Source organism: Labeo rohita, chromosome 1 (genome assembly GCF_022985175.1).
Source record: "Labeo rohita strain BAU-BD-2019 chromosome 1, IGBB_LRoh.1.0, whole genome shotgun sequence".
NCBI lineage: Eukaryota > Metazoa > Chordata > Actinopteri > Cypriniformes > Cyprinidae > Labeo > Labeo rohita.
In genome coordinates, this window is record NC_066869.1 from 47,237,871 (window position 1) to 47,261,863 (window position 23,993).

Below are 23,993 nucleotides of genomic sequence, written 5' to 3' on the forward strand. Positions count from 1 at the left end.
TTAACTGTAACTTACCTTTTAACTTAACTTATTTGACAACTTTTTTTTTACTTGTTTATTGAGATTTTTTTTCCTATATATATATTTTAATTGAATGTATTGAATGAATTTGTTCATTTGTTAATTTTACTTGTAATGTATATATTTTGCTTTGCATTGATCTTAATTGATCCTAATCTCATTAATTTTTATTTAGATTTTTTATATACGTTTTTTATATTTATTTATTTAATTTAAATGTTCTTTTTTTATTTCATTTATTTATTTATTATTATTATTATTATTTTATTTTTTTTGTTTGATGGTTGTTGTTTTTTTTTTCATTTTTTTTTAATAAAAAATATATTTATTTATTTGATTTTGTTGTTTTAATCACTACATATTATATTAACTATAACTTAACTTTTAACAAGATTTTTTTTTGTTTGTTTGTTTGTTTGTTTGTTTATTGAGATTTTTTCCCCATTTTTTATATTTATATCTTTGTATATATTTTTATTTATATAAATGTTCATTTGTTAATTTCACTTGTAATAGTTATTTTGTTTTGTTTTGCTTTGATCTTAATTGAACCGAATCCCATTTAATACTGAATTGATTTGGTTGTTTTTAATGACTAAATATTTAAATAATTACTCACTTTTATTTAACGCTAACATAATTTTTTTTTTTTTTTTACATTTATTTAGATATTTTACATTTATTTATTTATTTATTCACTTAAATTAAGTCTTCAGCCCTAATTCCATTCATGCTAAAATTGTTGCTTTTAATCACTGAATACTAAAATACAAAACAAAACGTTTTTTATTTATTTATATAAATATCTATTCATCTTGAAATTTAAATCTTCATTTGCTCATTTTTATTAAATTTTCTCAGTTTTATTAAGCTGATCTTTTTTATACTGTTTTTAAAATGAAAAAGTCTTCAAATATATTAAAAGGCATTTTCCTTACCTAAGACTTACCGAAGACTACATTTCCCATCACGCACTGTGACTGCACACCTAATGCACATCGTTTGCATTTCTTGTTTGTCTTTGTAGAGAAGTGAAAAAGTTCAATCAACTAAAGTGTCTGTTTTATCGCCACTAAAACTACTTAAATGTCTCATGTTGTAAGCAATAATTTCGCACGCAGGAGTCATTGAGTTTAGTTACCTTGTTGCGTTTGTAGTTGTTAGCTGAAATTGTATTGAAATTGACTCATAAAATTGACTCTTGTTGTGATGTCCGTGTAAGCAGATGTCTATAATTTCCAAGATTTTCCAATTTCCAAGCAGCGGGCCTGGACTAATGTTGTCCTAGGGAAAACGAGGCACGCTGTAGGATTTGAATACAGCCTTTCAGCGCTTCCCTCAGGCGAACGCGACCCGTGTTAAACTGCGCTGGCACGAGTGGAGAACCGCGTGAATGATGTGTCCCTTCAATCATCTATCAAACGCTGGAAGTTCGCTCATTTTTCTCATATTCATCAGCAAGGTCAGGACTAACGTGGCTGCGCGGGCCGCGTGATTGACAGTGATGTAATGGCCTTGCGGAGCGGTATGTGTGTCACGTCTCTCGGCCTCTACCTCGCCTGAATAAAATCATGTTGCAGCCGGGTATTTATTCAGCCCGGATTGTTTTTTTGGAAAACCTCTAGCCTACTTTACTTCCTGAGCAGCAGAAAGCCATATTGCTAATGTGGCCGTCGTGACAGATCGTGTCGCTGAAAGTGCGGAGATCGTATTTGGAATATCAATATTGTACGGTTCGCCTTTGTTTTGCTGCTTAAACTACAAATGACCTGGCAACATGTGACCGACCGCATCATTACAAGCAAATATAGGTGCTTCCATACAGTGTGAACGTCTGTTGTTGCATGCGAGTTGCATCATTCATCCTTCCGCTCTTCATGATATATTTATGCAGTCAGTTTAAGTGTGAAGACATAGGCTTTTATACAAAAAATATGGATTCGTATAAGTATTTGAGTAGTTGTGTTTGTTAATAGGGATTTCTTACACATGAACGAACCGGTTAATGAAAAAGTATTGCCTAAACTGTGGACATGACATAGAATATTTATGAAGGGTAAAGGAATTATTTATAATTATAGGAAATGTGAAACATTTGCCATTTTGCATGTTTAATGTGACTTTCTTTTTAGAGTAAAAAAGAATGTTTAATTTTATACATTAAGAAATGGCTAGACTATAAAAAGTGGGAACATTTTTTGCTCATTTCACACATAATGAGTGATTTTTCACTCATTATTTTAGTATTATTTATACAAATTAGTAGTAGATATTAATATTTTGAGTTAGCCTTTATTTGTCTCTTGTCAGTTTTTTTTTTTTTTTTTTTTTTTTTTTTTTTTTTATTTTCAGTTTTAGTAATTTTGTAATATGGTTTTGTCATTTTTGTATTGTTATATTTTGTTTATATTATGTTTTTTTTTTATCTCTCTCTCTCTCTCTCTCTCTCTCTCTTTATATATATATAAAATATTATGTTATTGCATTCCTTTTACTACTTTTTACAATGCTTATTTCAGTTAGCTGCCAAGGGAACATTTATTTATTTATTTATTTATTTTCTATCTTTTGCGTTTTCATATTCTATTTATTATATATATTTATTGTTTATTTTATTTCAGCTTTATTTCAATTAATGACATTGTCAAAAGGGGAAAGGGAGGGGTTAGTGATGTCATTTTTGGAGGCAAGTTATTTAATTCTAATTATTCATATCATTTTATTTTAGTAATTTTACTGCTTCAATGTATTTTATTTCAATTAGATGCCAAGGGAATTTACTTGTTTGTTGTATTTATTTATTCATTCATTTATTTATCTGTTTATTTTAAAGTTATAAAATGTTTTTTTAAAGTTAAGTTTGTTTAATTGTTTGATTGTTAATTATTCTCACACATCATTGTAGTGTTCTTCATAAAAATATTTATTAATGTTTGAATTTTTTGGTCTTTTTAGTTTTTAATTTTAAGCTTTAGTATTTTTGTAATGTTTTTGTCATTTTTATTGTTATATTTTGTTTATATGATGTTTTTATGTTTTTTTTCCATTTCTATATTTATAAAAATAATTTTTGTTATTGCTTTTTTATTTTTGTTTTAGTAATTTTACTACTTTGTTTTTATTTATTTATTTATTATTTATCTTTTGCGTTTTCATATTCTATTTATTATATTATTTTAGCTTTATTTTAATTAATGACATTTTCAAAAGTGAAAAGGGAGGAGTGTTCTTCATAGTTTATACTAATAATATTTATTAATATTCAAATTAGCTTTTTTATCTTTTTAGTTTTTAATTTTAAGCTTTTAAGCTTTTGCAATGTGGTTTTGTCATTTATATTTCGTTTGTATTATGTTTACCATTTTTGTTTGCCTTTTTTTAATATTATTCTATTTTTGTTTTAGTTATTTTAATACTCATTTTAAGAAATTCTAATTTTTACATTTTTATATATTTAATCGAATATTTATTATTTATTTTACTTCAGCTTTATTTCAATTTGTTTTGTTTTGTTTTTGTTTTTTTGTTTCATTAATGGAAATTAATAGTTTCCGTTTTAGTTAACAACATCTAAACGATCACACAGAGCATTTTCTGTAAATTTTATATTATTTTTGCCGTCTTGTATCAGATGCTGAAACGGAAGCACTTCTCTACATGCCAGCGAATAAAGAAATTAGTCTTGAAAATATTTCTTGAACAGTGTGAGATTCTTCAGCTGGGCCAATATATTTGTGGCACAGCTGTTTAAGCATTTAAGCATTTAAAGATCATTTCCTCCGAATGGCATCACATTTGTTTTAACGGCGTTGTGATGCTGATGTGTGAAGAGTGGCGATACGGAAAAAAGACGTAAAGCTGCTGCCAGTGTGAAAAACAGATGTGTTGCAATTACCGCAAAAGAGTCTGTTGTTTTTACTGCAGTTTCACAGGTTTGTGGTGTGAAAGTGGCTAATAAGAGCGTGAAGGTGTATTACAGGTGTTAATAGAGTTGTTTCATGATGAGTTTAAAGAACGACCACAAGTGGTAAGCATTAGCTATCAACTAACAGACTGAGAAACTGTCCATTTTTACCTCGTTTTGACGGTAAATGGTATGACAACACACCATGGAGCAGAAATGAATCGAATGGAAGTTTAAGTGTCTTTTAGCTTGGAAACATATGCATTAATACAAATAATATGGATTCATATAGGAAATGTTTTAGCAATGTTTTCTAGTTATTTGGTAAAAATTAGTTATATTAGTCATTTTGGAGGAAGGCAAGTTATTAAATAATGATTTTTCACACATTATTATTTTAATATTGTTTGTATAATATAATAGTATTTTGTAAAATTTTGAATGAGCTTTTATTTATATATTTTCAGTTTTCGGTAATACATTTTTAATAAGTTTATGTGTTCATCATTTTTGTTATTTTTTATGTTTATATTATGTTTATGTATTTATAAATATATATATTTTTTATGTTTTAACATAACTGTATTTTTGAATTTTAATTTTAGGCATTTTATTAAATTTTAGGCATTTTTTTTAAAATACACAATTTAATAAACATAAAGGTGTATTAAAGGTTTTAACAGGATGATTTCTTATTGTTATACTTTGTTTCTACTATATTTATAATTTTTTATTTATTTTTATATTTATATTTTTATTAAAAATATTTTTAATATTACTGTATTTTTGTTAGTTTTAGTTTCAGTAATTTTTCATTTTCTGTTATTATGTTAATTGTTTTCTTGTTTCTTGTTTAAATATATTTATAAAAATATATTTTAGTTTTAGTAATTTTAGTACATTTAGTAAGTTTTTATAATTATTATAGGTGGTAAAAAGGTGATTTATGTATTACTATATTTTTTATTTTTTTATTTATGTGTTTATTTAAAAATATTTTTAATATGAATGTATTTTTGTTCGTTTTAGTTTCAGTAATTTATATTTTCTTTTTCTTCTTTTTTTATTTATTTTGTTTGTTTTTTTTATATATTTATAAAAATATATTTTTAATATTACTGTATTTTTACTTTAGTTTAAGTAATTTTAGGACATTTAGTAAATTGCTCATTTTTAGGAGTTTTTTATTGTTATTATTTATTTTATTTTATTTATTTATTTATTTATTTTAAATAAAAATATTTTTAATATAATTTTATATTTTCTGTTTATTATGTTTTATTTTTGATAAAAATATGTTAATTTTATTCTAATTCCTAATTTCTTTTTTTACAATACACCATGAAGGTGTATTGTAGGTGTTAATAGGATGATTTTTTGTTGAGTTTAAGGCACGGCCACAAGTGGAAAGCATTAGCCGTCCATTTTAACCTCCGTTCATACCCGTTACAGTAAACGACGCGTCAACACAAAACCTCTGGAGCAGAATTAGCAGAATCGCAGCACGCACAGGAGACGAAGCGCATCGGCGTGCCAGCGCTACTTGACAGAGGCGAGGGCCGTGCGAATGAACAGAGCAGGGCTCCAGAGGCCGTGGAGTGGGCGAGTGGGAGGCTCTCAGGTGGCCTTGATCTGCATGGCTTCATCTCCACTCCCTCCTCCAGCGAAACGCGCGGCGCTCCACCGCTCCCCTTTCTTTCTGTCGTCTCCTCGTGTTTGCTGTCTTCATTAACAAGCCTCAGTCTGCGGAATGTAGGTTGGCGTGTTGTTTTCTAGCAGCTGATATGGTTGATGGTAAATATTTAAGCTTGTTACATACTTTCTAATTAATAGATGTATAACTGAGCTGTGTTCTCGGCGGTATCCTGCAGTAGAGATGCAACTTTGAAAATCTGGCACTTTCTGCCCATGAGACTGAAGCCTTACAATAATTGATCGTAGTAACCATGGTTTCTATTCAAATGTCAGTTACTATGGTTACTTTATTAAAACTTTGGTATGTTTGTGTTCATACCAACCCAAGATTTTTGGAAAGTTATTCATTCATTCATTCATTCATTCATTCATTTGTCACCACACAAACATTCATAAGGGTACGGTTTTTGAAACTGAGATTTCATATCATCTGAAAGCTGAATAAATAAATAAGCCATTGATGTATGGTTTGTTAGAATAGGACGATATTTGGCCGAGATAAAACTATTTAAGAATCTGGAATGTGAGGGTACAAAAAAATCTAAATATTGAGAAAATCACCTTTAAAGTTGTTCTTAGCAATGCATATTACTAATACAAAAAAAAAAAAAATTATATTATATTTACAGTAGGAAATGTACTAAATATCTTCATGGAGCATGTTCTTTACTTATTTTCCTGTTGATTTTTGGCATAAAAGAATCGATCATTTTGACTCATACAGTGTATTTTTTTGCCACAGATATACACATGCTAGTTACAACTGGTTTTGTAGTCCAGGGTCAAATTTATTTATTTATTAACCCTTTAAAAAAAAAAAATAAAATAAAAAAAAAAAATATATATATATATATATATAGTAAAATTATTAAAAACTCATGCCACTATTTATTTATTTATTTATTTACTTATTCATTTATTTATTTCCACTGTGTAAGATTTTATATACAATTAAAAATATAAATAAATAAATAAAAATGATAAAAGAAGAAAACTGATGCTGATTCTCTGATTCAGTTTGAAATAATTATAAATATATAAAACAATACATAGTAAAAGTAACTTTTTTACTCCCATTTACTCCATAAGTATGCTTGCTTGCTTATTTTATTTATTTTATTTTATGATTTTATTTTATTTTTTAATCTTTTAATAAACCTGTGTAAAATTTGATCTTCATTGAAAACCATTGAAAGCTCTGATTATATAACTGAAAAAAATATATATATATATAAATAGTATTAAATAAATACATAAAGTTATTTAATACATAAAATGTATAATTTAACTCTTTTACACCAATTTATGTATAGTTTTGAGTGACATGTGGACGTCACAAAAGAGTGAAGTGACTCACAGACTAAACTTCAGCTTTCAGCTTTTCCACCATAGCGTTTGGCGTCTGAATGGAAGTGCTGCGAGTGTTTTCTCCAGCTGAGCTCACAGTCACTGATTCCTCTGACCTTAAGAGAACAGCACTGCTGATTCCCAAAGCATTTCACTACCATCTGTGTTCTTAAGATACACACTCAGATTTTGTTTGTTTTTGATTCTTTTGCATTGCCAAAACAAATGTTAACATTCAACGAAAATAAACTTAATGTTACATTTATTTATTTAGGAGATGCTTCTAGACAAAGTGACGTACGGAAAAATAAAATACAACAGAGGGCAATTATTTTGACAAAAATGTACATAAAAATCAAGACATATATTTTGTTTAGTATTTATTGTATTTTATTACACTATACAATTATAAAATGTACTGTAAAATGACTTAAATATATTTTATTTTATAGTTTATTTATTTAGTTTTGTAAATATTTTATTAATATTTGTTTTAATTACATTATTATTATTATTATTATTATTATTATTATTATTATTATTATATGTATAAAATATATTAGATATTACATGTATTATTATATGCATATATATTATCAGTAATAAATGTGGAAAAATTATTTGATTAAATTATTTATACAATTATACAATGATTTTATATAAAAAATGATTTTATATAAAAAAAAATATATATATATATATATATATATTTTTTTGTTTTTTTTTTGTTTTTTGTTTGTTTTTTTTTTTTTTTTTTTTTTTTTTTTTAACTTAAATTGCTAACATGAATCTGGATGCTTTCACACCCTTAAAATGAAATGGGTCATAAATGATTTCCTTCTCCACTAAGGAGCATGATTTCTGGAAAAATTTTGCCCTTTGTTTTTTGTTCGTTTGGCTCATAAATGTAGTCATATTTAATTCTTTTTATTTATTTATTTATTTATTTATTCATTTATTTGTTTATTTAAATATTTTAGTTTAAATTTTTATTATTATTATTATCATCATTATTATTATATATAAAATATACAATATATTACATATATTATATTATTGGTAATAAATGTTGAATAATTATTAGATTAAATTATTTATACAATTAATTTATATAATATAATAATATTATGATTTTTTTTTTTTTTTTACTTAAAGTGCTAACATGAATCTGGATGCCTCCACACCCTTAAAATGAAATGGGTCATAAATGATTTCCTTCTCCGATAAGGAGCTTGATTTTTGGAAAAATGTTGCCCTTTGTGTTTTGTTCATTTGGCTCAATGGCTTGTGCGTATCTAAATGTTCACAGTTGTGGAGTTTCTTTCCGTTTCACACCAAGAGATTCCATTTCTGGCACGTTTTTTAATGGAGAACATATGAATAATTTCATCGTCAATAAAGACATTTTTGAGATTATAGTTGCAGGGCTGGAAACGTTTACTTTGCTCCCATGAAATAACCGGACATGCTGTTTTTAGATGACATTGATGTAATTTATGAACAGTTAAGCATGTGTGGATCAAAACACTTGAGTGCATTAATGCATTTTCTGTTTAAATTTCGAATGAAAGGTTTGCATGCATGTTTTTGTGTTTGGGTGTGTAAACTCAATTGGCACGAAGCGTGAGGCGAGACACAGCTCACTTCCTCTGTCCCCACCCACGACTGCCTCTTTATTCTGCTCTTTTTCCTCCCGGTTGTTGTGTTATTGATCATTGTTCTCTGAGGTCCGAGAGATTTAACTTGCATTGATTTTACATCAGCCTCCAACTTTGTCTTTGCTGCATTATCTGAGCCTCTTCTGGCGCTAATGCTCGTTTTATAGCATTTGTTTAGGCCGACACAGACACGTGCTTTTGCGTTTCTGTCCCTGAAGAGACTGGAGAAACAGCTGGAGCTAAAAGGACAACAGGTTCAAGCTCTAACCATAAACAGAGACGACGGTATCAGTACAGAAGCACAGCAAAACAGTTTGTTTGTTCACTGACCGTTGTGTCATAGTTTCTGAATTTTTTTTTTTATTTTTATTTTTTTTATGATAATTTACTACTTTATGAGATGTGTTCGAAGTGAATATGTCAAGGGAGAATTAGATTAGTATTAGTTTAGTATTTATTTAATTTGATTATTTTTAGTGTTTGTTAATATTCCTAATAGTTGTTCATAATAATGATTTGTTAAATATAAAATATATATATATAATATAAAATATAAAAATAATAATTTATATAAAAAAATTACATATATTTAAATTTATTAGTAAGCTAATAATTAATCATAAAATGTTGTTTTTCCTCTTCTTATTGATTATTGTTATATTGTTATATTAATAATACTTAATGAAATCTATTATTATTATTATGTACATTTATTATATTAAAAATTACATTTGATAGTCATTATATAATAATTAAATATAATAATTTATATAAATAATTACATATATTTTAATTTATTAACAATAATTTATCATACAATTTTTCTTAATTATTTTCAGTTTTTCTTAATTATGTTCATAATTGTTTAGTAATAATAATACTTAATGAAATCTATTATCGTTCATATTATATGTAAATTATTATTATATTAATAATTGCATTTGATAGTCATTATTTAATAATTATTTAGTATCATTAAAACAGTTGTTGCTGTTCTTTTTATTAATTATTAGTATATGAATTATCATTGAATTATCATTTATTTTATTTTTTGGTTTAGTATTAATATTCATAATAATTAATCTCTGTAATTTAATTAATTGTTTAATATAAAAATATATTAAATATAATAATTTATATAAATAATTAAATATATTTTAATTTACTAACAATAATTAATCGCAAAATATTTTTGTTTTTCTTCTTTCTTATCTTATTGCTAATTATTTAGTATTAATAATAATACTTAAAATCTACTATTATTATTAATATTATTATATATGTATTTATAACATTAATATATTTGATGGTCATTATTTAATAATTATTTGGCTTTAGTAATCATTAGAACATTTGTTGTGGTTCTATTTTTTATCAGTTATTTAGTATTAAAGTAGTATTTATTTTATTTAATTATTTTGTTTAGTATTTATTAATATTCATATTTTTTTTATTTAATTCATTGTTAAATGTAAAAATGTATTAAATATAATAATTTGTCAAATATGAATATAATAATTTATATAAATAAATAATTACTTATATTTTCATTTATTAATTTATTAATTAATCATAAGATATGTTGTTTTTCTTTCTCTTCTTATTGGCAGTTATTTAGTATAATACTTAAAATATATTATTAATATTAATAAATTATATTATAATATATTATATTATATTAAATGTGTTATTATTGATCATTAATAATTACATTTGATAGTCATTATTTAGTATTTATCAAAACAGTTGTTGCTGTTTTTCTTTTTAATTATTTACTATTAATAATAAAATTTGCTGTGGTTGTTGCTGTTATTAAATAACTTTATAATATTAATAATTAAATTTAATAATTATAATCATAATCATGCTGTTATTATTAATTAATTATATTAATAATTTTATTTCATAATCATTTTTTTAATAATTATTTAGCCAGAATAATAATCATAAAAGATGTTAAATGTAATAATCATAATCATTATAATAATTATTTAGTATTAATAATAATTCATTGTTAGTGGTAGTAGTAGTTTAGACAAAGTTTAGCTAATCCAACTGCAAAAATCTTGTTAAATACTATTGTTTTCTTGCACGAATGTCACTTTTTGCAACATTCAGGAAAAATGTTAAAATGTTCATTGTAATTAGTCCAAAGTAGTTAACAAAGTGGACTGCGGCCCAGTGTGTCTTCAAGACATGCATTTCGTCCCTTTAGAATGCACAAATGTAAATGTGACTTTAATTGATTAATGGTTGATTAAATGCGATCACATGGGCCATTCTTTCAGACTCCTGGGCTAAATTCTAATTGGAAAGCTATTGATTGAGCCCTTTAACCAGCCACCGAGATCCATTTGTCGTTATTGGCTTCCCCGGCCTCGTCTGAGCGCGTTTGTCTTTACCCTCGGCCTGATATGCATTCTGTCCGTGTCCAGAAAGTAATCAGCGGGAGCTCACAGATTACGCCTGCCAATCATCGGCATTCCTGCGCCGCGTGCGCCGAGACGGAGGGAAGCAGGGATGCATGGGAGGAGACGGGTCATCACTCTTGTCTTCCTCCCCCTAATGGGGTCTGACACGGGTCCGGAGGGACGGAGGAATCAGGCCAGCGCTCGCAGCGCAAAGCGTAATGACCAACACAGCTGCGCAACAGTCACGCATGCTGCATCAGATCACAGACTGCAGGGATTGGCTTAAATTTGTGATCTTAATTGTTGGATTCAAAGCCAAACATGTGGTTTTGCTTCGGACGTCACGCGACGTCTCAGAATTGTACGCAGAACCGTAATTGTGTGTGTTTCACTTTGAGGATGAAAGCACGTCATGCAACCCGTCCATGTTGACATCTGTCTAATTTAACTGAGTGACAGATTCATTTGCTCAGATATTGCCACGTTTGATTGGACACACAGCCCTTGACATCAACCAGAGATGTAAGATGAGTGCTCTCCTCTATTTTTTACATTTTACATGGATTGTTGAGTAAAAAAAAAAAAAAAAAAAAAAATTATATATATATATATATATATATATATTGTTGTGTAATATTTACTATTGTAGTATTATCTTCAAATATTTATATATTTATATATATATATATATAACATTACATGTAATTAAAAATATAAATATATTTATATTATATATATAATCTGGTATTCTAGTTTTCTAATTCCATATAATATGATAAATGAAAATTACATTACAATGCATTACATGCATTGCATTTTTAAAATATTTATTATTGTAGTATTATCTACAATTTTTTTTCTTTTAAATATTATTATTTAATTTTTTCCACTGTGTGTTTTTTTTTTTGTTGTTGTTGTTTTTTTTTTTTTTTACCAGATTATATATAAATATAATATTATAGTAAAAATTTAAATATATTTTTATATTATATATAATGTGGTTTTCTAGTTCCATATAATCTGATCAAAGATAATTACATGTAATTTACATTAATGTTTTTTTTATATATATAATATTTACATTTGTAGTATTATCTTTGAACTTATATATGTATATATATATATATATAAATAAACTGCTGAGAGAAAATCTAGAATATAGATAGATAGATCAATAAAATTCTGCAGCTTGTATAAACTGTACTGTCACAGAATAATAAAAACTCAACACATTTATTTTATTTAATTTATTAATTTTGTAAGCCGTTCACTTCAGAGTTGATTTGCAGTAACAGTGCATTTATTTTAACTTTCAAGGAGAGTTGACAGTTGTGGAATTCATTTGCAAACATAAACGACAAAAACACCTTTAAAGTCGACATAAGCATGTGCGGTTGTTGTTTATCAGATCCCATAGTCGGTTTACAAAAAGACATCCTGTATCAGCTTTTGTTCTTGTGTTTTGAAGATCTATCAGAATCAGCGGTGCTGGAGATCAGACGCTCGGCCCTTTCTGTTCATCTTTGTTTGTTCTGCATGTTCTCAAAGCTGCGCTGGACTTTGAAGAGCCCCAGCATGGGCAGGATTTGTACCTCGGCCGCCACTGGCATGTTTTCCCTCACAAGTGTCACATCGGATGCGAGCACTTCTCACTGAGCCGCTTCTGAAGATGCACGAGGATCGATGTCTCGAGTCGGACCAGCGGGCTGCCAAATATCCCACGTGTGTCTCCGATCAGCCCTTTAAAATGGGCGTCTGGGGAGATCGGAGCGGCGAATCGATATCTGCTTAATTTTAGTCCACACTGATTTATTTGACAAAAGCTCAAACATGATTTGAATTGCGTCAGTGGTTTTCGCTGACCCCAGCAAAGGCCGTACGCTTTTTTTTGTAACTCCTTGTGCTTTTTGAATATGTATAGTCCCTTCCAAACTCGTACCACGTTATTAATGGATTATGTTTCGCCAAGCACATTCTAACATAAATATTCCCAGGCAGTCTAATGCCAAGAAATGTGAGCAATTCTTGAATGATTCTTCACTGTTAAGAAATATGTGCAATGTACAAACAAAATGGTTGGAAATATTTCACAGCTCTTTTGTTGAGAACAGGATCCTACCGAGAAACGGTTGTAGTTTTTGGCTCGTGAAATTTCTCTGGCAAGAACGCTGGGAAACTATGCATGTGCACTTTGTTATGTACATGACAGCATCCGTTATGTACATCCATTAGAATGAGATTTCAAAACCCCACTGGACACGCCGAATGTATGTTGAAATCACACACATCATTTTTGTTGAAAAATGGTTTCAACTTGCAACTAACAAATTGCGTGATGTTTCTTTCAAGCCTTGTTGGAATGTGATTATTTATGATTATTTGCAAGCCAGTAATGTCGTAAATGCAATCGGAAAGCATTTGATTCTATTTGAGCCTCAACTCGAAAATGAAAATTTGCTAAATGCATTTACCCTTAGGCCATTCACGATGTAGATGAGTTTGTATCTTCCAATAGGTTTGGAGAAATGTAGCATTCCATCACTTGCTCACCAGTGGATTCTCTGCAGCGAATGGGTGCCGTCAGAAAGATAGTCCAAATAGCTGATAAAAACATCACAATAATCCACAAATAATCCACACCACCTCAGTCCAACAACTAACATCCTAAGTGAAAAAATTGCATGTTTATAAGAAACAAATTCATCAAGACATTTTAAAATGATCATTTCTGTCCAGAATACAAGTCCATAAGTTTATGTCTCGCAATTCTGAGTTTAGAACTCGTAATTTTGTCTTTTTTATCCCCATTGAAAGTTATAGGTTGTTGAGGGAGGGAAGTGTTCATTGAGGTAGTATTAGTAATATCATGGAAGGATAAAATTATAAAATTAATTTGTAATTTGTTGAGTTGATATTCCATGCAGAAAATCTAATAAAGAAAATTAAAATAGAACTCGTAATTCTGAGTTTATTACTTGCAATTCTGAGTTCATGTCTTGTAACTCTGAATTTGCCTCGTAATTCTTAGTTTGCCTCGCAATTCTGAATTTGTCACAATTCAGTTTATAACTCGCAATTCTTAGTTTATATATCGTAAATCTGAGTTTATATCTCATATTTCTAAGTTTGTCTCGCAATTCTGAATTTATCACAGTTCAGAGTTTATAACTCGCATTTCTTAGTTTGTCTCATAATTCTAAGTTTGTCTTGCAATTCTGAGTTTATAACTCAATTCTGAGTTTATATCTCATAATTCTGAATTTGTCTCGTAATTCTGACTTTATATCTCATAATTCTGAATTTATGTCTCGTAATTCTGACTTTATATCTCATAATTCTGAATTTGTCTTGTAATTCTGAGTTTATATCTCATAATTCTGAATTTGTCTCGTAATTCTGACTTTATATCTCATAATTCTGAATTTATGTCTCGTAATTCTGACTTTATATCTCATAATTCTGAATTTGTCTTGTAATTCTGAGTTTATATCTCATAATTCTGAGTTTGTCTCATAATTCTGAGTTTATTACTCACAATTCTGACTTTATATCTCGCAGTTGAGTTTGTCTTGTAATCCTGAGTTTATTACTCACAATTCTGAGTTTATATCTCATAATTCTGACTTCATATCTCATAATTATGAGTTTGTCTTGTAATTCTGAGTTTATTACTCGTAATTCTGACTTCATATCTCATAATTATGAGTTTGTCTCATAATTCTGAGTTTATTACTCGCAATTGTGAGTTGGTATCACAATTCTTAGTTAATATCTTGCAAGTTCGCAATTCTGAGTTTATTATTCGAATATTTTGATCTTGTCTTGCAATTTTATAGCTCGTGAGTTTGTTTTAGCAATGTTTTGAGTTTGATGAGGTGAGTTTGTTTCTTGCAAACACGTAGCCTTTGGCTTTTCAAGATGTTAACCGATGGACTGGAGTGGTGTAGATTACTTATGGATTATTGTGATGTTTTTACGAGCTGTTTGGACTCTCATTCTGACGGCACCCATTCACTGCAGATGATCTCTTGGTGAGCAAGTGATGCAGTGCAAGATTTATCCAAATCTGATGAAGAAACAAACTACACAATGGTTAAATTATGCACAGCAGGTGTGTGATTGGTGCTTTATCTGTATATTTCATCATTTGTATGCTGCTACAATAAAAAATGATGGAAAATCTAGTTTAGTTATCCAGTCATGTTGCCTCATCAAACTGAATAAATGTTTATTTTGTGACTAGCTTTATTGCTGTTCTTCAGAATTACCAGTTGTTCATGTGCATTTTCATCATTTCATCACGACACAAAAATAGGAGCTTCCCAGGAACTCTTGATAGTGATGTTGACTTGTTTTTGATCTGGTTATCCTCATTCCTCATCACAATGAAAACACATGCTTTGAATAAATCCATCTGATTAGTTGACGCTGGTGGAATGACTTACATTCTTCTCTCTTTTCTCTTGCAGTGACACCGGAAAATACCAACAATCACCGATATCATCACCCACAAAGCAAAGGCTTTGATCAGACAAATTCTGGCGCGAGAGGAACACAAACCGCCCCGCTGGCTCTGGTCTCGATATGCGCGTTTGCGCTGTTGTCAGGGTAACGGCAGCCAACTGGGTCTGAACCCCAGTCTCAAGACTGCTTTTCACACTGTTTCTTGGAAAGAAAAGAAAACGTGCCAGCTTTTAAAACATTGAGGGTGAAACTCCAGCGAGGAGATTTTCTCGAATGGAAATGGATGCATTGAGAACTGAGAGTGCAAAATGAGAAACAAAACTGTCCTTTCATAAACCTTTTTAATCACAAAGAGTTTCTATCATAAACGTAACAGGCTACTAAACATTCTGCCAACACTTTACTGCCTTGAACATGTCTTTTCTACAGGGTTCAGAGTAACACGTTCAGAGAAAAATGCATTAATTTAAATCTTTAATGATGTGTATTCAAAACATAGTTGTGAGCTGAAATGAGCACTGCACATATCAGCATTTTTCTTTTTTTTTTTATAGAAATGATGCAATATTTCTGATGTCATGTACTGCTTTTAAATACATCTCGGTACCATGTACCTAAATGACCTCCTTCTTTTCAGCATTTTTAAATGTACTGTTGTTTCTTTTCATCTGAAATGTCGTACGACGCACCTTAACAAAATGTATAAAGATGTGTTGATTTACTATGTATTTATTCTTGGTTACAGAGTGACATTAAACAAATAATGAAACTAAATATCTGCCACGAGAAGTTAAATGCAAGAAAATATGATTGCTTTTTTAATATATTCTCAGAATACAGAGAAAAATGTCAGGATTGCAAGATATAAACTTTTTTACATCTCGAGTTTATAACTTGCAATTCTGAATTTATGTCTCATAAATCTGAGTTTGTCTCGTAATTCTGAGTTTATAACTTGTAATTCTGAGCTTATTACTTGCATATTCTGAGCTTGTCTCATAATTCTGAGTTTGTTTTGCAATTCTGAGTTTATTACAACTCAATTCTGAGTTTATGTCTCATAATTCTGAGTTTGTTTTGCAATTCTGAGTTTAGAACTCTTAATTCTGAGTTTATACCTCGCAATTCTGAGTTTATATTGTAATTCGGAGTTTGTCTCACATTTCTGAATTTAGAACTCTTAATTCTGAATTTAGAACTTGTAATTCTGAGTTTGTCTCGCAATTCTGAATTTGTTACAATTCTGAGTTTAAAACTTGCAATTCTTAGTTTATATCTTTTAATTCTGAATTTATGTCTCTTAAATCTGAATTTATATCTCATTGTCTCGTAATTCTGAGTTTATTACTCACAATACTGAGTTTGTATCTCATAAATCTGAATTTGTCTTGTAATTCTGAGTTTGTCTCGTAATTCTGAGTTTATTACTTGTAATTCTGAGTTTATATCTCATAATTCTGAATTAGTCTCACAATTCTGAGTTTGTCTCAATCTTCTGAGATAACTCACCATTCTGAATTTATGTCTTGTAATTCTGAGTTTGTCTTGCAATTCTGAATTGATAGCTCACAAATTCTGAGTCTATTATTTGAATATTCCGAGCTTGTCTCGTAATTCAGATTTTGTCACAATTCTGAGTTTGTCTGAGGTTGTAGTTCTGAATTTACGTCTTGTAATTCTGCATTTGTCTCGCATTTCTGAGTTTATAACTAGCAATTCTGAGAAATAATTTCCGAACTGTGAGACAAAAAGTCACACTTACCTATATATAAATTGTTCTGTGGAAAATGGGCTTCCAAATGGGCTTTCTCGTTTTATCGGTGATGTTTATTATAAATTCATGCTCAGTTTTAATGCTGTCACCCTAGCTGAATTGTATTATCAAACAAATAACAGTATGAACAAAAAGCTTGACTGTTGAGAAACGTGGACAAATTGTGAGGTACAGTATTAGGTTCTTCTCATCATTATTTCTCCGTGACTATCAGAAATATGTTACATTATGGAAGTAAAATGTGTTATTAATGTCATTTCATGTTGACTCTACCAGACAAAATACATCATTTATCACTCTAGACAGTTTTCTCCAGTGTTTGCCTACAGAACAGCACTGAAGGAGGCTTTTAGACTATGAAATGCACACCTTCCTGTGTAATGCAGTCTCAGAGCTCCAGGAGAAGATAAATACAGCGGAATCACTCATTTCATCTCTCAGCTCTTTCTGACAATGAAAACTGTGCCCAAAACGGTCAACTGAACTCATTAATATACTGCCAAATCTCAGGACGCTCTAGTTTTTTATCTTTTCTTGAAGAGCTTCAAAGGGCTCCTCAGAGGACTGTGAAAGATCTTTCCTTCTGAGTTTTTCTACCAGTGTTCGGGATCTTCAAATTACTTATGCACTCTGTGGCACTTTTGATGAAAAAAGCAGAAGACTCGTGACATACATTTAAAACCATTCCCACATTTAGCCATTTTAAGTTTTCAGCTTTTCTTCACGAGGAACATATCCACCTCCAGTCCTACGCATTTACAGAGATTTATCATCTTAAAAATCTTAAAATGTTCCTCCATGTTTTCTAACCATTTGATCATTTCAAAAATGAAAGCTGAGAAAAACAAGAAAAGAAAAATGTATTTAATTAATTAAAATGTCTAAACTTCTAAAAATGATCATAAAAAAATATTTCATATTTTATATTAAATATACTATTACATTTTTTGAAGTGAAAACCAAAATATAATTTTAATTTAAACATTTTAAAAGTTATTTGTATTTTTTATACTTAATTTTTCGTTTGATATACGGATAAAATGTAACAATTTACAATATATTTTTTTTTTGTCTTTTTTGACAGAATTGTAATTTTGCCTGATCTCTCCCTTCAACGGCAGCAGTCACGGAGGCGTAATGCATGACTCAACAGAAATGAAGGATTATTTGACATTATGCCTGAAAGTTGAGCCAAGCAGCGGATTTCTGTCCTGTTCTCAGGAATTAAGGTCGGACTGGATGAGCTTGAGACTTTCAGATTCTTGCTCTTGTTTACGACAAACAACCGAAGCTCACTCGACCCAAGACACTCGACGGCAGTTTCTGCCCTCGCATGTATTTCAAGTCATAAGGAGGCGAGCGTGGTTCTTGCGGGACTCTCCAGGGGCCTCAAACTGCAGGGCGGTAACAGCCCACCGTCTGCAAGGTTGTTGTGTAATTCCCCATGTGTGCATTTGATACATCTCCTCCCTGACTGTCACTGATTTATCCGTGGAAAGACACTCAACTGTAGTCTGCTTCCAGACCTCTGGGGCTTTTCAGGTCTTTTTCCAGACGTCTCCAGCCCACCTGTTTGTTGAATACATACAGGAATGGTATGGAACGGATTAAATGGATCTTTTTTTTTTCTTTTCTCTTTTTTAAATGCTCTTGCGTTGTGTAGGCTTACGATGCTTTTGGGAAACACAGCACAATTGTTTTTCTAGCACCTTTTAGTGATGTCAATAACCAGTTGTTTTTTCTAGTGATGTCAATAACCAATTGTTTTTTGTAATGTTGTCCCTAACCAGTTGTTAACTTTTGTTGTTTTTTTCTGGTGATGTTAGTAACCGGTTGTTTATTTTTGATATGATGTTTAGTGATGTCACTAACCAGTTGTTTTTTTCTAGTGACGTTTAGTGATGTCACTAACCTGTTGTTTTTTTCTAGCATGATGTGACTATCCAGTGCTTTTTTAGTTACATTTCACTAACCAGTTGTTTTTTCTAGTGACGTTTAGTGATGTCACTAACCTGTTGTTTTTTTCTAGCATGATGTGACTATCCAGTGCTTTTTTAGTTACATTTCACTAACCAGTTGTTTTTTCTAGTGACGTTTAGTGATGTCGCTAACCAGTTGTTTATTCTTCTAGTGACATTTAGTGATGTCACTAACCAGTTGTTGTTTTTTTTCTAGTGTTGTCCCTAACCGGTTGTTAACTTTTGTTGTTTTTTTCTAGTGATGTTGCTAACCAGTTGTTTATTTTTGATGGATGTTTAATGATGTCACTAACCAGCTGTTTTTCTAGTGATGTTAATAACCAGTTATTTTTTGCAGTGTTGTCCCTAACCAGTTGTTTTTTTTCTAGTGATGTCAATAACCAGTTGTTTTTTTTTGTTGTTGTTGTTTTTTTTTTTTTTCTAGTGTTGTCCCTAACCACTTGTCCCAACTTTTGTTGTTTTTGTTTCTGGTTATGTTACTAACCAGTTGTTTATTTTTGATGTGATGTTTAGTGATGTCACTAACCTGTTGTTTTTTTCTAGCATGATGTGACTATCCAGTTGTTTTTTCCAGTGCTTTTTTAGTTACATTTCACTAACCAGTTGTTTTTTCTAGTGACGTTTAGTGATGTTGCTAACCAGTTGTTTATTCTTTTAGTGACATTTAGTGATATCACTAACCAGTTGTTGTTTTTTTTCTAGTGTTGTCCCTAACCGGTTGTTAACTTTTGTTTTTTCTAGTGATGTTGCTAACCAGTTTTTTTTTTTTTTTCTTCTAGTGACATTTAGGGATGTCACTAACCAGTTGTTTATTCTTCTAGTGATGTTTAGTGATGTCACTAACCAGTTGTTTTTTCTAGCATGATGTGACTAACCAGTTGTTTTTTCTAGCATGATGTGACTAACCAGTTGTTTTTCCAGTGCTTTTTTAGTTACATTTCACTAACCAGTTTTTTTTTTTTTTTTTTTTCCTAGCACATTCTAGTGATGTCACTAACCACCAGTTGTTTGTCTAGTGCTGTCTGGTGATGTCTCTAGCCAACAGTTTATTTTCCTAGTGATGTTTAGTGATGTCGCTAACAAGCTGTTTATTTTTCTAATGACCTTTAGTAATGTCATTAACCATTTTTTTTTCTGGGGATGTTGCTAACCAGCCATTTTTGTATTGATGTTTGGCGATGTCACTAACCAGCTGTTTTTTCTAGCACTGCTTAGTGATGTCGCTAACCAGTTGTTTTATCTAATGACATCTAGGGTTGTCGCTAACTAGTTGTTTATTTTTTTAGCTCCTTTTAGTGATGTGACTAATCAGTTGTTTCTTACCTTTTTTTATTTTAGTTATGTTTCACTAACCCGTTGTTTTTTTTTCTAGTGCCTTCTATTGATGTTACTTACCAGTAGTTTTTTCTGGTGATGTCGACAACTAGTTGCTTATTTTTCAAATGATGTTTAGTGATGTCACTTACCAGTTGTTGTTTTTTCTAGTGCTGTCTAGTGACATTTAGTGATGCCACTAACCACTTGTTTACTTTTCTAGTGACATTTATTGATGTATTACAGTTTTATGATTTCACTAAACAGTTGCTTTTACTAGGACTTTCTAATGACGTCACTAACCAATTGTTTCTGATGCTATTTACTGATGTCACTAATCGGTTGTTTATTTTTCTACATCACTGACATTTAGTGATGTATTACTAATCAGCTAACTAACCAGTTCATTTTTCTAGTGCTCTTTTAGTCTTTAGTCTTTTAATCATGTATCACTAACTTTTTTCTAATACTTTTTAATTTAATGCATTAATTTTTCAGCTTGAGAGTTTATAGCTCATCTGTTTTGACTTGGTTGTGATTGAAATGCAGGAGTAGCGAAGCAGCACCAGTTACTCCAGCAAGTTATTGTGTGGAAACACAGCTAATGCAATGACATGCTGAATGAATTTGCAATTTGGAAGACAGAAATATGAATCGCAAAACTGCATGCATTTTTTGAAGGCATTTTGGGAAATCACATATGGAATATTTTGCTCTTACATTCATGCGTTGTGTGTTGAGTGAAGGCAACACGTTTCTGCTTAGAAAAATGAGGGCTGACAGCATAATCAAGCTGCACATTTGAGACTGAAATCCAAAGTTTACTTCTAGTAATGCACTAAAAATTCATAAAACTACCTGTTTTGTTTGAAAAGGGAGAGGCTCGTGGATTCTGAGTTTGTCTTGGTTTAATTTAGTATCATATTTTATCATAGTTTTGCCATTTTTTTAATGCTACAACATTTCACAAAATATGTTTAAACTTTTGTGTATACTAAAAAACAAGACAAATATTAATTAACAACATTTTTGAGGTGCAAAAACAACTAAATCAAGTGTTACCTTCAAGCTGGTTTTTGGAGCACGATAGCTAGTTTTTTAGTAGTCAATGATGATCTACCAGCTAATGGAGCATCACGCACAGGATGCTGGGATATCAGAGCTGTGATTGCTAGATTGCCCTGCTGTGTGTGGCTGAGAGTCAGTGCTGTAAAGCTGCAGTTAGTTCGGTGTGGGAGTCGTGTCAGAAATGGCCAGCGCTCAGCGACGACTGCTAAATTCATCCTTGTCCTCCTGCGGTACGGTAATCTCATGTTCCTCTTTGATCCTCCTCCTCTGAGTTGTGATTTTGTCGAGGTGTTTGGTTTGTTGTGCATTAGTTCCGGTCTGGTGGGTGTTGTTACACCTTTAAGAAACAAGTCTGTTTTTCCTTTTGTTTCCTGTTCCTGTGCTTTATTTCCACTTCTGTGCCAGAATGACCAGGAGCAGATATAAAGGTAAAAAGCAATTAAATGCAGTCTCACAGCCCACGAACAGATGCAAACGAGCGTTAAACAGCTGTGATTTTCACATTAAAGGTGTTAAAAGAATATGACACAAAAATAAGTGCTATAAATATTAAATAATACTATTGATAAAAATGCAGGGGATTTTAGGCCCAGTCAGACTCTGTGTCTATATTAGTGGAAATCATTTCTCTCTGGTTCTTTTCTCATGGCTTTAGTGGTTTGGTTCCACCCAGACTGGCTGCATTAAAGTTACTCATCAGAACAAGGCGGACCCAGTAACTTCTAAAAGCTGCAAACTCAGGCCCATCCATCAAAATGAAACTTGCTTTTGTTTGCCGATTATTAGCCCGAGTCGGTCCCTCTCGGCCGGAGTCGCCAGCTGTTCGGCTTCCTCAGAGGTGTGAGCGAATGAAAAACAAGCCCATCAATATTGAGCTGTCCTGCTGTCGCTTTCCCACCGTGTTAAACGCCTCAATTTACCCACAGATACTGGATCTGCCCAATAAACTGAGCCGGCCATGCAAAAGTAGGCGTCTTGCCTCAAGAAAATCATCTTTTTAGCTTAAAGAGTAAAGAAAATGTTGGACAGTCCAAAGAATGAATAAAAGAAATGAAACATCAGTAAAAAAAAAAAAGAAAGAAAGAAAGAAAGAAAATAGTCCAATACTGGATAAAATTAGTCTAATACTAAAATTACTAAAGCTAAATCTGAAATAAAAATAATCTGTAAATAAATAAAAATCGAAATATATATATATATATATATATATATAAATAAATAGCTTCAAATTTTGTGAGATTTTTCTTAATGACGTAAATGGAGGAAATAAAAATCAACAAATTTTTATAAAATTTATTTTTGAAAAATAAATAATACAAATAAAATAAAAATACATTATATATACATTAATATTAATATTAATATATAATATTATTTTTTGCAATAATAATACATAGTAAATAAATAATAAATGCTATAGTAATAAATATACTAAAATAACACTAATTTTTGTTCAATAACTTAATTATTTTACCCCAAACTGACTGCCTAATTTATTTATTTATTTATTTATTTATTTATTTATTTACTTACCATAATGTTTTTGGTTTGTTTGTTTATTTGTTGTTTTTTTATTGTTTTAATCATAAATATCACAACATTTTGTGAGATTTTCCCAATAACGTTACTGGAGTAAATAAAAATGAACAAATTTCAAGATTTTAAAGTTCACAAACTTTATATTAAAACAAGTTTGTCTTACATAATTTTACACTTTTTTTATCTTTTAGACATTATTACAAAAGAAGCATAAAATATTGATTAAGAAAGTAATCAATTAATTCAGTCCAGATTCTTGTGTTATTATATTATTGAGATACTATTAAAATTTGTAGAAATTTGGAATTGAACTAAATAAATTTGAGTTAGAGTTTTATCATCTTTATTAGTTAAGTCTATAAAAATGTATTAGTTTTTAAGTCTATTTAAAATAGTCTATCAAAAGTCTCTTTTAAGTCTATAAAAAATAACATTTTATTTTAAATTTTTTTGTTGTTGTTGTGGTTGTTTTTGTTTTTGTTTGTTTGTTTGTTTTTGGTTAACTATAATAATTCTAGCTCCTGGCATGCAAAATGGAGCTGGAACAACATACACTCTTAAAAATAAAGGTGACATACAGTAGAAGAACCTTTAACACCTGAAGAACCTTTCTGTTTATAAAAATGTAAGAAAGAGATGTTTCTTTAAAGAACCTTTGACTGAATGGTTCTTTGTGGAACCAAAAATGGTTCTTCTATGGCATCGCTGTGAAGAACCTCTTAAAGCACCTTTATTTTTAAGAGTGTAGTGGCACATATAAAGCCACATGCATCACGTGAAAGTAGGTAAAATGGCAGAGCAGAAGCTGCAGTAAATGGC

At 30.1% G+C, this 23,993-nt stretch overlaps 1 protein-coding gene across 1 annotated transcript in view; it reads left to right on the plus strand.

The window, feature by feature from the left end:
- gpc5a (glypican 5a) overlaps nt 1-16,274 on the plus strand; it is a 214,701-nt gene extending 198,427 nt beyond the window's left edge. Inside the window, exon 8 of the mRNA XM_051120702.1 lies at nt 15,506-16,274. Coding sequence (XP_050976659.1) covers nt 15,506-15,648 — 143 coding nt within the window. The 3' untranslated portion in view covers nt 15,649-16,274. The remainder of the gene's footprint in view (nt 1-15,505) is intronic.
- Nucleotides 16,275-23,993: the final 7,719 nt, after the last annotated feature.